The sequence below is a fragment of the Argentina anserina genome, chromosome 1 (assembly GCF_933775445.1).
Source record: "Argentina anserina chromosome 1, drPotAnse1.1, whole genome shotgun sequence".
Taxonomy (NCBI): domain Eukaryota; kingdom Viridiplantae; phylum Streptophyta; class Magnoliopsida; order Rosales; family Rosaceae; genus Argentina; species Argentina anserina.
This window is the reverse complement of record NC_065872.1, coordinates 1152867-1166173: the sequence shown is the minus strand read 5'-3', so window position 1 is coordinate 1166173 and position 13307 is coordinate 1152867. Positions and strand designations below refer to the sequence as shown.

General features: G+C 37.8%; 1 protein-coding gene across 1 annotated transcript; it reads left to right on the top strand.

The window, feature by feature from the left end:
- Positions 1 to 11706: 11706 nt before the first annotated feature.
- Positions 11707 to 12916, top strand: LOC126788341 (calmodulin-like protein 3). The gene has a single exon (XM_050514319.1). The coding sequence runs from the start codon at positions 11919 to 11921 to the stop codon at positions 12588 to 12590; it is 672 nt and encodes a 223-aa protein (XP_050370276.1). The 5' UTR covers positions 11707 to 11918; the 3' UTR covers positions 12591 to 12916.
- The last annotated feature ends 391 nt before the right edge of the window (positions 12917 to 13307 follow it).

Below are 13307 nucleotides of genomic sequence, written 5' to 3'. Positions count from 1 at the left end.
TGCCTGTGTTATAGCTTGTAAACTTCGAGGACCTTGTATGGACCTTCCTTTTATGAATGATGTCGTGATGCATCATCCATGTTTAAAATTCATGCCGTTGGTGATGGGATGAGCTCCATCATGTCATTGATCGAGTATGGAGATAGATAGGATAAGATCACCTATTCTGAAATAATATGCAACATAAACATATATAATTACATCATGTGACCGAGACCACCGGCGCGATGGTGTTAAACGGTTATTGTGGTGGTGTCGTGGTGATGCAGCTGATGCTGGCGGTTATGTTGGGCGGTGGGCCCGTATTATTCGCTCAACCTAATTAGTTCTACAAAGAAATTTCAGACCCCTACCCACCCGTTACAGCGTTCCTTAATGGCTTAAATGCTTAATCGATCAATCAGTTTGTTTTCTTCTGTCGTGTACAAGCGAAGGCAGTACTATAAAACAGGAAAGTAAAATTTTGGTGAAGTAAAACTCTTGGAAGAAGACCCCCACAGTGTACAATCGATCAGTTTATTCAATATTTTACTCAGGTCTCTCTTCTTCGATTTCTTTTTCCCGGTGTACAATTGCGATTACTTTGTACTAGGGTAGAAACCCTAATTTACTTATTGAATACATTTCAACAACACCAAAGTATCCCTAAACCCTACATCGTGTCTTGGCCTGTAAACAACACCTCGAGGTCGGAATAATAGACGTTATAACCACATTAAACGAAGGAGAATCAAATTAAACAAAGCTATAGAAGCAAACAATGGCCGTTTAAACGTTTAGTTTTTTTTTATATTTTTTTTTATCAAAGTTTAAACGTTTAGTTGGAAAGAACCAAGAACATCGTCTTGACATATATACGTGAAGCGATTATGTCGTTCTTCTAGGCTCCTAGCTAGTAGCTACAACTTAGACAAAGGAATATTTGATACCTTGGAGTCAAGCTCTTGGGTTTTCAACAGAAATCTCTCCTATTCTGGGAAAATATTTGAAACCTTACCATGGAATCCTGTGAAAGCATACATGAATGGTATAACAAGAAACTCATAGTCCTACTGGTTAGCTAGCTAGGATGAGTGAAAGATCGAGTCATTAATCTACAAAAGAAAGCAGTATGCATATTCAGATGACGACATCGATTGAGATTGAAAGCAATGTGTCATCTCTCTAAACTAGCCAGCAACTATGGCACTCAGGACTCCTCACTGGTTGATGACATTTCAGATAAGGGCAAGAGCGAGAGGTGGGGCGCATTTGCATATTTAGCACAACTAGTTGATTCGCAGAACAACGTTGCGATTGATCTGAGATTCGGTTCGATTTTGAATTTGCAGGTGAAATAGTACGTGAGGAGCGACGTCTATTTAGACTTTAGTAATACTGTTTATCACTGCCATTTGCTCATCGACTTGTGCCATTCATCTATCTGTTTTTCTCTGGTACATAAATGGGGCCAAAATAACACCATAAAGCCGAAGTCAGTGCTACCACTTTCAGTTTCACTGTTTCAGGGAGCTTGAGATCGATAGCTCGAAGAAAACCCAATCATTTGTTTTTAAATAGACCCACACGTCTTTGTATAACATGTGCAGTTGTATATATGCAAACTAAATCTATCCATCTGGTATTTAGTTTGGAAATTTTGTGATTGCACCTAAGAATTTGAATACGGAACATTCGTAAAACGTTCAAGTATAGGGCTTCTCTCGCGCTACTCCCAGCAGTCTCCCACTAAGGCAAAATGAAAGTGAAACCCCAATTATTTTGTTTATAAAAAGAGGCCCACTTCCTTGTCATAACCCTACGTTTTTTTCACAATAAGCACATATTTGTTGCAATTATGAGCATGACCAGTTTCGGATATCATTTTCGGTTTGCACATAGAAATTGCAGATGAAATTTTACTTTTTGTTTAAATTTAGGGTTCTTTTTCATACTGTTACCAAATACCGACGCTGACAACCTGAAACTTGAAATCCCACTAACAAATGAATTGGATTCGAAACATCGTTCACGTTTAGGGTTTGCTCTATGCTATCTGCCTATATATCCCCACTAACAAATGAAAGCATATCCTTAAGTGTGTAAAAGATGACCTGCTTCCTCGTTATAACTCAATCTCTGTACAGTGCGCGCGCACAAAGTACTTGTGAATTGCTAGCTTGTTGTGGTCGTGCATAGACTGCTTCTCGAACTATTAGCACTAACAACATGCATGTAACGCACGAGGTGACCTACGTCGTCGGTGCATGTTACTGCTTCACGGCTGTATGTACGTATAATACCTACTGAAGATTTCATTCATTTCCTCTATTAGTTCAGACATGAATGCACAGAACGTTGCAGGCCAATTGGATACAATATGTGTGGTAAAAATAGGGTTAATCTATTATACATCAATGTATGTTATATGTTATACATCTAACGGTTGACAACGAATATTATTTTTCTGACCTCACTCATAAAACAATATCGACCGTCGGATGTGGAATGTATAACATATATTAATGTATACTAGAATTTTTTGTAAAAATAATGAACTTCTTACGACGGATGATTATTAGGAGTTACATGTGTTCAAATATTTACCCAAAATGAGTGGATGCCTCCACACAAGCGTGTGTAGTGAATAGATTGAAGAGATGGAAGAGTAGGAGGACAAGAAGGGCAGAGGGAATGATAAGATGGTTCTGTTATTTATCATTGTAAGGTTGTGATAATTGAAGGGACCCCTATCGAACTAGGCTCCAAATCAATGGCTGATTGATTTTTTAGCAAGCTTGTCAAACGATTAAGTCATATGATACATGACTAGTCGGGTGCACGAGAGCAGCAGCAGCAGCAACATCCTCAGTCGACGTAAGTGGCGCCTCTAATTAATTATATATATTCTCCGGGTATGAATACTAAGTCATTGCCGTATTTTCTGCTTTTGCTAACTACGTACTCTTTCTGCTTGCGATGTCTAGTTTTACTTCTGCCACTCCCTTTGCACAATTCAGCTGCTGAGATTTGAATCATAACTTTACTTTGGCTGATGTTACTCTGAATTCGATCTTTTGAGAGAAGCTAGAACTTTGTTGAGGAAAGATGCATTATTTACGACTAGCAGTAAGATAGATGAAGTGTTTTATTACCTAGCTAAAATGTAATCTTCAAACGTACGTCTGACAAATTTAATTAATACGCAAAATACTGGAAATTCTATGAATAATTTACGTAACCCGTGCCGTACTATGTACTTTGCACATGAAGGCAGATTCGAAGTTGCTAGTAGAGGGTGATGGAATAGTTCTTCTACATATGTAACACTATGTATGTATTTCGGGATCGATAACAAATTGAGTTGAACTCGCACGAACGTACAACCATGACGGAGCACTACTAACAATTTCCATGTCACGTCAGATAAAACACTCTTCCTTTAAGTTTTTTTTTTAGCATTAACTCAGGTCCTACACATAGTTAAGCTGTTTGCTAAGACGCTTGTTGATAAAGTCATGATAATAAGATTTTTCTATCGATTATGACCATACAATTAGTGAAATTGTCAAAACAGCAAGCTAGCTAGCTTTTATGCAAACATCTTTAGAGATTACGAAAGAACTCTGGGTAACCAACATTGAATCATTGCTAATGAAAAACTAGAAATTAAGAGCATCCACACCCATAAATTAGATTTGCTCAAGCAAATGGTAGGGTCAGAAGCAAATTTTACTTCAAACAAATCGATTTCATATTTTGCTCAAGCAAATCGATTTTTTCACACACCCATTTACAATTTGCTTGAGCAATTCAATTTTGTCTTGTTGTGAAATAATTAATTTTTTTACCAGATGTATTTACAACCAATAATAATGTGTCACGTGTCATTATCGACTCGATATTATCCAAAATTTCCGATAAGATTTTCGACTAATAGATAATTAACAGGTATCACTGCCACGTGTCATTGTCGGTAAAATAATTGGAGCAGATTTCCGATAAGATTTTCGACTAGCAGAGAATTGACACGTGTCATTGTCGGCAAAATAATTGGACTAAATTTCTGATAAGATTTTCGACCAATTTGCTATAAAACGTCTAATATCACTCATTCTATACTCACTCCATTGTGAAGAATCCGAGCATATAACTCATCATTCAATCTAAACACTTAGCAACATTTTCTTGTTCATCACTCATATAATCAAATAAAAATTATAATATATGATAAAACAATGTACTTACTTTGTCCATTAGCGAAGTGCCGCTAGCTATACGTTGTCGTGATGCCGCCAAACATTTGCCCCATTTTTGCAAGAGTAGCTTGAACTTGTTGTAGTGAGAAGCGAGCGTGATTCGGGTCCTCGGCTCCTTCAGAGGTTTCTCACCCGGTGCTAGCACCCAATTTTGCATATAATCGCCATGAATTGTCTTCCACAATTTGTCCCTCTTTTGTTTGTTACCATCATATTCATCAATGCTATGACGGACAAAAGAAATGCACATTTGTAAATCTTCGGAAGGAAGCCAATGGGTGCCCATTGTTTTGGAAAAAAATGCTAAACGAAATGAGAGAGAAGATGGAGGAAGATGTGAAATTTGTTGTTCACAAATTGGTGTGAGTTCATAACAAATTGAAGTAGTATTTATAGGCAATTTTTTGGGAGAGTTTTGAAATTTTTGGGATTTTTTTACAATTTTTTGGGTTTATTTCCGTTATGATCAAATAGTAGCCGTTGCCAATTAATTCTGGCCGTTTGATCGAAATTTCTGATTCAAAATGGAAGGCCAAGATATATTAAACCGTTGGCCCATTCGGTGAGACACGTGTCAGCCATTCATTAGCTCGCAATTTTTTTTACTGGCGCGTGCAATAACAGAAAAAAAAAATCGGCCCTTGCCTGACATCACCCACGGGCGGTGGGCTCCGCCAGGCGGACGAGCAAATGCCGGAGCAAATTTGCTCGAGCAATCGGGCGAGCAGCTCGCCTCCTCCTGCTCGCCGGTGCGAACTTCATCTTCTCCTGCTCGAGCTCCTCCGGCCGGTCCCTCCTCCAACTCAAGCACACGGCCTGCCGATGCTCTAAGTGTATCACGTACGTACGGGGTCATTATTAGGCAATGGACGAGATGGTGATAAGCTTTTCTGGCTTGGGACCCCGGAGAGGCAAAGGGACTTGCCGTAATGGAAATGGGTAAGTAGGTGCATGTGAATTATGCCTTGGAGGAGGATTAATGAGTACGAAGAAGAACGGGACGGGGCTGACTCTTAAAAAAAAAAACAGCCATAGCCAATAAAAATGCATGTTCTGCAAGCGATTTTAACCTATCTTGCTCTATTATATACATACATATGCAATTATACATTGTCGTTTCATTGTCGTTTCACTCTTTGGTCATTGTCGTAGGGTCACTCAACAGCCTGTTCAGTCCAACAGCCTAGCCTCTCTCGCTCACTGTTATTACTCTTTGGACCCATTACAGGCTCACAGTTGGATCTTAACTTGGTTTTTAAGGTCGACCTAGCTAGTTGGATCTTAATTTGATTCTCTCTGCTGCTCTGTGTGGGAAGCAAAGTTTCGAACCAGCAAGGAAAGAAACAGAGTGCCGACCACAGCAACAGTTAGAACAGTCTTATATATATAACGTTATATACAAATGGGCCCAAACCTCAATAATGATCACTCACATGCATGCATGCAGTTTTCTCTCTTTTTTTTGGTTTCTTTCATTTGTGAAACAAATCCAAAACCCTACTGTGTAATATACAGTCATTTACCTAAATATGTTCGTTATCGAATTCACTATAGAGCAAATAGAAAAGTTTATCGTAACTATTGTAAAAACAATTGTCAGAAGATGCATAGAATATAGCGCGCTGTTAAGGTATTGTAATTTTCCAACTGTACTATCAGGTGTAGACGTAATTTTCAATGGTTCGTACGTTATCTAATTCACTATAGAGCAAATAGAAAAGTTTATTACTAGAAGATGCATATAACATAGCGCGCTGTTAAGGTATTGTAATTTTACTATCAGGTGTGTAGACGTAATTTTCAATGGTAAAAAATAGGTAAGCTCTCTCTCTCTCTCTCTCTCAAATGAAATGAATATGCGCTTTTCCAGAACAATAATGGAGAGCCAGATTAATCAGTACTTAAACAGCAAGACGAAAGAGGGCTGCTATGAGTGCTATCTTTCTGGCTGGCTAATTGGCTATGTTGTACGTTGTAGTACATGCAGTTGTTTGTTCATTCCGTAACAGTAACGATTCTCACTTCTCAGAAGTGAAAATAAAAAATTACTAAGTGAGAGAGATGCATGACAAGGCTGCAAAGTAGTTCGCAGAGATGGGGTTCTCATGAGTCATGAGAACTGAATACAAATCAAAAATCCTAATCAATCTGCAGGGCCATATATATGAGATCTCTGTGTATATTCTACTATTCTTTACGGAGAAAGCTTCGCTTAATTAACTTGTTGAACTTGTCGATCTATCATATAGTCCAAAGCTAGCATGCTACCAGTCATTAGGCAGCTCCGTTGAATATACTGGCCTCCGATCAGCGATATGGTTTTCAATTTCATCTGTGATAAATCTTTTCCGTTTAGTCTACCTCTGTGGATCTGACACCGAACATCATCAAAGATTGATTCATTGATACTAACGCTTTGGGCCTGCGTGCTTAAGCTGTTGCAGTACTTTAGCATGGGCTTAGTTTCTATAGTAAGATATCGGGACAGAGCATTGGCATAAAATTAGAGTTGATCTCCATATATATTTTCTATTAATAAAATAAGAAGAGAAGTAAAAAAAAAATCAAGAACTTCTTATTAAAAAGTCATATTTGACTAACCTAATTATAAAAAAATCACCAACAGTTTCAAAATTATAAAAAAGTCACTAAATCATAAAATTGATAAACCGTTGCCCACAAATTTCATAAAATTTACACAAATACCACTGGTCAAAATTATTTTCTAGTTCACACCTCTGTCTGGAATCCCTGGTGATGGTTGTCGGCGACCTCCAGGCACCGCACCAAATCCAAAGCCCTAGGACGATCTGATCCAAACCTCTCCATTCTTTTGCTTCTTCGGCACCGCTACCACAGCTTTCGTCTTCTCCTGCATTGGCGCGGCGTATGGCATTTTGAAGGTGGGAGGCGGCGTCATTGAAGTTGATCTGAGGGGTGGCGTCATCGCAACTGTAGAGACTGAGGATGTTAGATCAGAGGAGGCCCCTACTTGCGGTTGTACGAGGCGTCGCAGAGTAGAGATCTTCATCGGCGACACCGTCGAAGCAGAGGAGAGAGAATATGACCGAGATGATCTTTGGGCACTGTGACCGAGATGATCTTATGAGTTCCCAAATGATTTTGTTTTTAAGAAAATTGTTGTCACACTACCTGTCACAGCAAAAAGTTAGTGTGACTGGTAGTGTGATAGCTAGTGTGATAGGCAGTGTGATACGTAATGTGGTTGGGGTGTGACATCACATTAATATCAATTTTTGGATTGTATGAGTTGATTCAAGAAGTTCAAGATCACATAATTGTAAACAAATGTACGTTAATTCTAGTCATTCTTCTTATTCATTTTCTTCTTCATCATCTTTTCACAACATAGTCACATAAAATAGTGTGACAACGGCTGTGACAAGTGGTGTGACAGAAAGTGTGACTGTGGTTGTGGTTGTGATAGGTAGTGAGATAGGAGTTGTGATTAGGGTTGTGACATGGGTTGTGAGTTGTGACAGGTGTTGTGACATATAGTGTGATATTGGTTGTGAAAAGAGTTGTGACAAAGATTGTGACAGGTAGTGTGACATGAGTTGTGACAGGGGGTGTGACAAGGGGTGTGATAGTGGTTGTGATAGGTGGTGTGATAGAAGTTATGACAGGTAGTGTGACTGGATTGTGATAGGGGCAGGGGCAAGGGGTGTGACCGTTAGTGTAATAGGTAGTGTGATAGTGGTTGTGACAAGTAGTGTGACAGAGGTTGTGATAGTGGGTGTGACAAGTAGTGTGACAGAGGTTGTGATAGTGGGTGTGACAGTTAGTGTAAATAGATAGTGTGACAAGTTATGTGACAGTGGGTGTGATAGCGGTTGTGATAGTATGTGTGACAGTTAGTTAAGAGGTAGTGTGATAATGTCTGTGACAGTGGTTGTGATATGAGGTGTGACATGCTGAGAGGAAATGTGAAAATATGCGAAATTTTGTTAAAATACAAATGAAATTGGTATAAGTATGCTCAGAATGTAGAGAATAGCTAGAATTAGAGAATCTTGACTTTCGGTTTCGCCGGAATTGCTTGAAGCACCGCCATTGATGGCGGCAACCATTTGCGATGGTTGTTACGTCTTGTGTTGTTGGTCGATTCGGAGTGGGTAGTATATCAAATGAAAGAGGGGAGCGAGATTTTTCTAACGGTACCAATTTCGTCAAAATCTATAGCCGGACGGGAAAGTTATGGCCGAAATTAGAAAAAGAAGGAAAAAAAGAGTGAGAAATGGTAAAACAGTCTAGAAAATATTTTTTAAGTGATTTTTTTCTAATTTTCATTTAAATGTGATGACATTTTTATAATTAATTCATAAGCATCGATTTTTTAAATATAAGTTAGGAGATAGTACCTTTTTATAATTTGCTAAAAAATCAAATGGTTAATTTTTTGAAAATTATCTAATTTTTCCAGAATTAATTAATTATCACTATGTGTAAGTATATTTTCATGAGAGATAAAAGTGTAACTTGATAAAAAAATAAACTCAAAAATAATTTTTTTTTACGGTTGGTGACTTGCTCACCCAAATCTCCATAATTAAAGGAAACTGCCAGACTATAATCTCAAAACCTCTGACAAATATTAGGCTCGTACAAAATTATTGTCAAACTTTTCTTGGTTAATATATTGAGAATCAGATTCTTGAGATCGTTTCCTAGAAGCTATATATATGATCGTCGAACACATGCCCTGCAGCAAAAGCAAGGTATATATGCTACTATGAGTATTATCTATAAGTACGCAAAGCAATGGATCAGCTTCCTCCGAAGAGTTTGAGCTTTCTATTCCATCCTAGTCTCTATCTTCCTTGGTAATTACTAATCAGTGACTGGTTCACCTGAACTTACTTTATTTTTAATACTAGAGTAGATAGTGATCCAAATACAGTGCTCCGTCGAAATTCATATACCAATTTTTTTTATACTAATTCATATACCAATTAACATGGATATATATACATAGTGATTGAGGCTTGAGCTTTTGCTTCTCGATCTGAAAGCATGAACAGAGCAAAATTCTAAATTGCACTCGTGATGATATTCTTACCTACAACACAGCACGGGTAGAAAACCTAGCTAGCTATTAAATGGTGCTTGCTATATATGGTGCAACATACACATCATTTTGTCGTTCCAGAAGGATACAGTTAGTTGAAGTTTGCAGAGTCATGTCATAAACCTAATAACCTGTTTTTCCTATTGGAAGGAGAATGTACATATCATATGCAGGGCCGGACCTGAGGCGATATTAGAAAATGGTGCGCTCTATTAATGGTAATATGATAAAATCAATGAATGACGAATGTATAATATTGTGTCACAGAGGACTATTCTAAAAACAATTATATATTATTCATAAGACAAATAGAAATTTAGCTTGGAATCAAGTACTAATAAAACTAAAGATGTTCGTGAAATTATTGTTTAATATAACTTATTTTAGAAGAAAAAAACTGTAATCAATGAGTAGTTATTGATTTATTGTGATAAGTGAGTTGTTATATATGGTAACTTATAAGATACAATATTATATAATGAAAGGCTTTACACAATGGCGTAAGTGAAATGGTTTCACAATCTTTCTCTGAGGCTAAACTATGTCAGCCTTCACATCCCTAATATCATCACTCTTTGTGCTGACCCTAGTATGGCTATCTTGTGGCCGCCATTCCTGTTTATCATAAGGGTTTCGTCCCCTATCTTCATCTATTTAATATTAGCAGATCATTCACTCTTATGGTTGTTTATTTGCAATTGATACTATTTTGAGTTGTCGTGCTTCAAAACGGTGTGATGATTCGGGTGAGTTGTTCATCTATTCTAATGTTCCATACTCTTCTCTTACTCGATTTTACCCAAGGTGGATTCATGATATTGCCATGAGGAACGATCTTGATTTACTCCATGGTGGTGGTGGTAGTGAGATCAAATTGAACAATACATTCATACTTCTTCACAACAATATATGTTTAAGACTGCATCCATATCTTCTCAGGCATGATGGAGATCAATTCACACGAAGTAGAAAAGCCATAATTGATGCAAGTTTGCTTCACCGGCTGGTGATGTGTAATGCTTGTTTGCGGCTAGGGTTGATCGCGGCTAAGGTACAATCATTGCCTAGGGTTTCACAAGATATGTTTTGGGCTTGAGCTTTGGAGCATGAGTCTAAACCCAATATTATTTTCATTTAATTTAATCTGTTACCTATTGTTATGCTTGTATCAGTTATAGAATAGACAATTTTTTTCGATTTAACCTTATTAAGTTTCGACTCATAACATATTGTCTGATGATTTGAGTCATTTGACACATCATATGAGTATTTACTTGCTATTGGCACATAAATATCTATATAACCTATTGGTTTCTCTAAAAAAAATGGCATCAGTGAATATCTATCAGAATAATTATTCTCAAACCTTCTTGATTCCTACAAACCCTGTTACACTAAAAGACGCCACTCATCAAATCTATGGATGTTGAATCCTTGCGTGTGGTGCCCCAAGAGCTTTGGTGCATGAGGCTGTTGCCTCTTAGGCCTCTGCAGGTCCGGGTCTGATCAGATGTTGAAACTCTATAGAGAGAGATGATATGATATAGACAATGGATCGGGAGACACATAATTTTATCTCCGATATAGATTGGAAAAAAAAGGGCTCATTATCTGATTTGAATGAGAAGTCCCTTCTATTTGAAAATAGTATTTAATCTTACAACCATTAATATCGTTGTTCCACTAAAACACTCACTTGTACAATGTATCAGAATCAGATGTGAAAACATATTACAGTACACAATGACAGGGGCGGATTTAGCCCTTTTTTAGGGAGTCTCAAGCATCCTCAAACTCAAAAGTTTTCAAGAAAATTTATGATGAATTTTACTCTTTAGTCTTTTTTTAGGGAGAATCAAGCATCCCCGATGTTATAATCCTAGCTCCACCATTGCACAATGAGCAATATATTGTAAGAAAACGTGAAATATAAACGCAAGGATCTTAAAGCTAGCCGATATGATATAATCCTAAACAAACAAACAAACAAATTAGCTAGCTAGTTAGGCATATAAGAATATCCACAACACGTTATGTAACGAGATGAACAAAAGACTAGGCAACAATCTTTAATATGCATGATTGAGATTCCTAGGCAGCCTAGCAACTCTTGTTTTCGAGAAAGTCATCTTCTTTCCAAGAACCCCATTTGGTATAAAACTATGAATCATTAGAATTATTCATCAAAATTTCCTTGGACTTTACAGTATTGGTTGTCTCTCTGCAAGTCAACTTTGCAAATATTGTTTAATTTTCTCACAAGCTATATATATCATTTACAGTAAATAATAATTTACAAAAATTTTTTTTGTAAGAATAATAATTTTCCACATTCATATATAGTTTATGTTTCAGATCACGCGGTTTGTGGGATCAAACCCCTCCACCAAAAACCGCGTTAACCACAATTGACGTGAGTGCTCAAGAATCCCTTTTGAGTTTCGATCTCACAAACACTTTGGAGTTTTATTAAACAAAGACAAAACCATCTTCGGCTTCATTCTTCTCCTTCTTCCTCCTCCTTTCCTTCTACTTCGATCTTCTCCTTCTCCTTGTTTTTCTTCAAAGTCAAAGAAGAAGGAACAAAAATAATGGTGTTCACCACGTTACTGTTGCTAGCACTTCTATTTCTTGCTGCCTTCTTTATATATTTCCCCAACCGCAAGCTTCTTGCATGGTTTCAGTCTTTTGTTCCAATCCAAACGGCTTCTAAGTCGGCTGCAACGAAGAAAGAAGTGATCAAGAAAGACGTTAGGTCAGTGATGACAACGAAAAGGGAGGAGGATCCGGAGCTGAAGAGGGTGTTTGCTACGTTCGACAAGAACAGTGATGGGTTTATAACAAAGCAGGAGCTGAAGGAGTCGCTGAAGAACATCAGGGTCTTCATGAGTGATGAGGAAGTTGAAGAAATGGTGAAGAAGGTCGACGCAAACGGAGACGGGCTGATCGACTTTTCCGAGTTCTGCTTGCTCTGCCAGGGTCAGTCTATTATGAGCGGAGGAGAAGCCGGAAGTGAAGTTAGTGATGTGGACCAAGAGGAGAAGCTGAAGGAGGCTTTTGATGTGTTTGACAAGGATAAAGATGGGTTGATTTCTGTGGAGGAGTTGGGGGTGGTTTTGTGCTCTTTGGGTTTGAGAGAAGGGAATAGAGTTGAGGCTTGTAAGGAAATGGTGAAGAAGGTTGATAAAGATGGAGATGGAATGGTTAATTTCGATGAGTTCAAGATGATGATGAAAGGTGGGAGGCTTCTCACTGCTTTTTGATCAAGTAAGGCACTTGGTTCAAGTCCAATTAATCAAACACACACACCATTGTTGTATAGGAAACAAGAACAGTTCTGGTTCATCAAACTTCACAAGCTTCCCTGCAGAAACTAGATGCACTGAAATGGCCGAGTCTCGCAATCCTCTAACCAACAATCCACTAGCTAGTTATTTTCTTTAAATTGTCATTTTTACTTTTCATGGCAGGCAAACTATCATGGTTTATGCCTCTACAGTTTTTGGGAATGCATTTTTTTTCTTTCTTTGGTATGATCTCTATTCTTATGCAGTACTATGAAATATGAATATGGGTTCTATTCAGTCTACCTCAATAATGCTCAACTCTTTAGTTTAAGGCTTACCAACTATTTTGATTTTAGAGCAATAGTCATGTTCTGTATGTATAAGCCAGGTGCACACCAACTATTGTCAGATATTTATAAGCTTACCCCAGCAACCGCTCAGCTTCAAATTTCTTTACAAATAAATACAGCATCTTTGCTGGCATTTGCCTAGAAGAAAAGGGAAATAAAAGAAGCAAAAGCAAAAGCTAGATGTGTTTGGGTCCCTAGACCAATACTTTCTGGAACAACCAAGTAATATACAGAGAAGATGTAGTCATCCTAAAGTAATAATCCTTATACTGATTAATGAAGTTTTCCACAGATAGCCAACCCCGTGCAGTTACAGGGATGCCAATAACAAATTAACATGACC

Excerpts from the sequence above, each read along its gene's own strand:
- LOC126788341 (XM_050514319.1), top strand. The coding sequence starts at position 11,919 with ATGGTGTTCACCACGTTACTGTTGCTAGCACTTCTATTTCTTGCTGCC.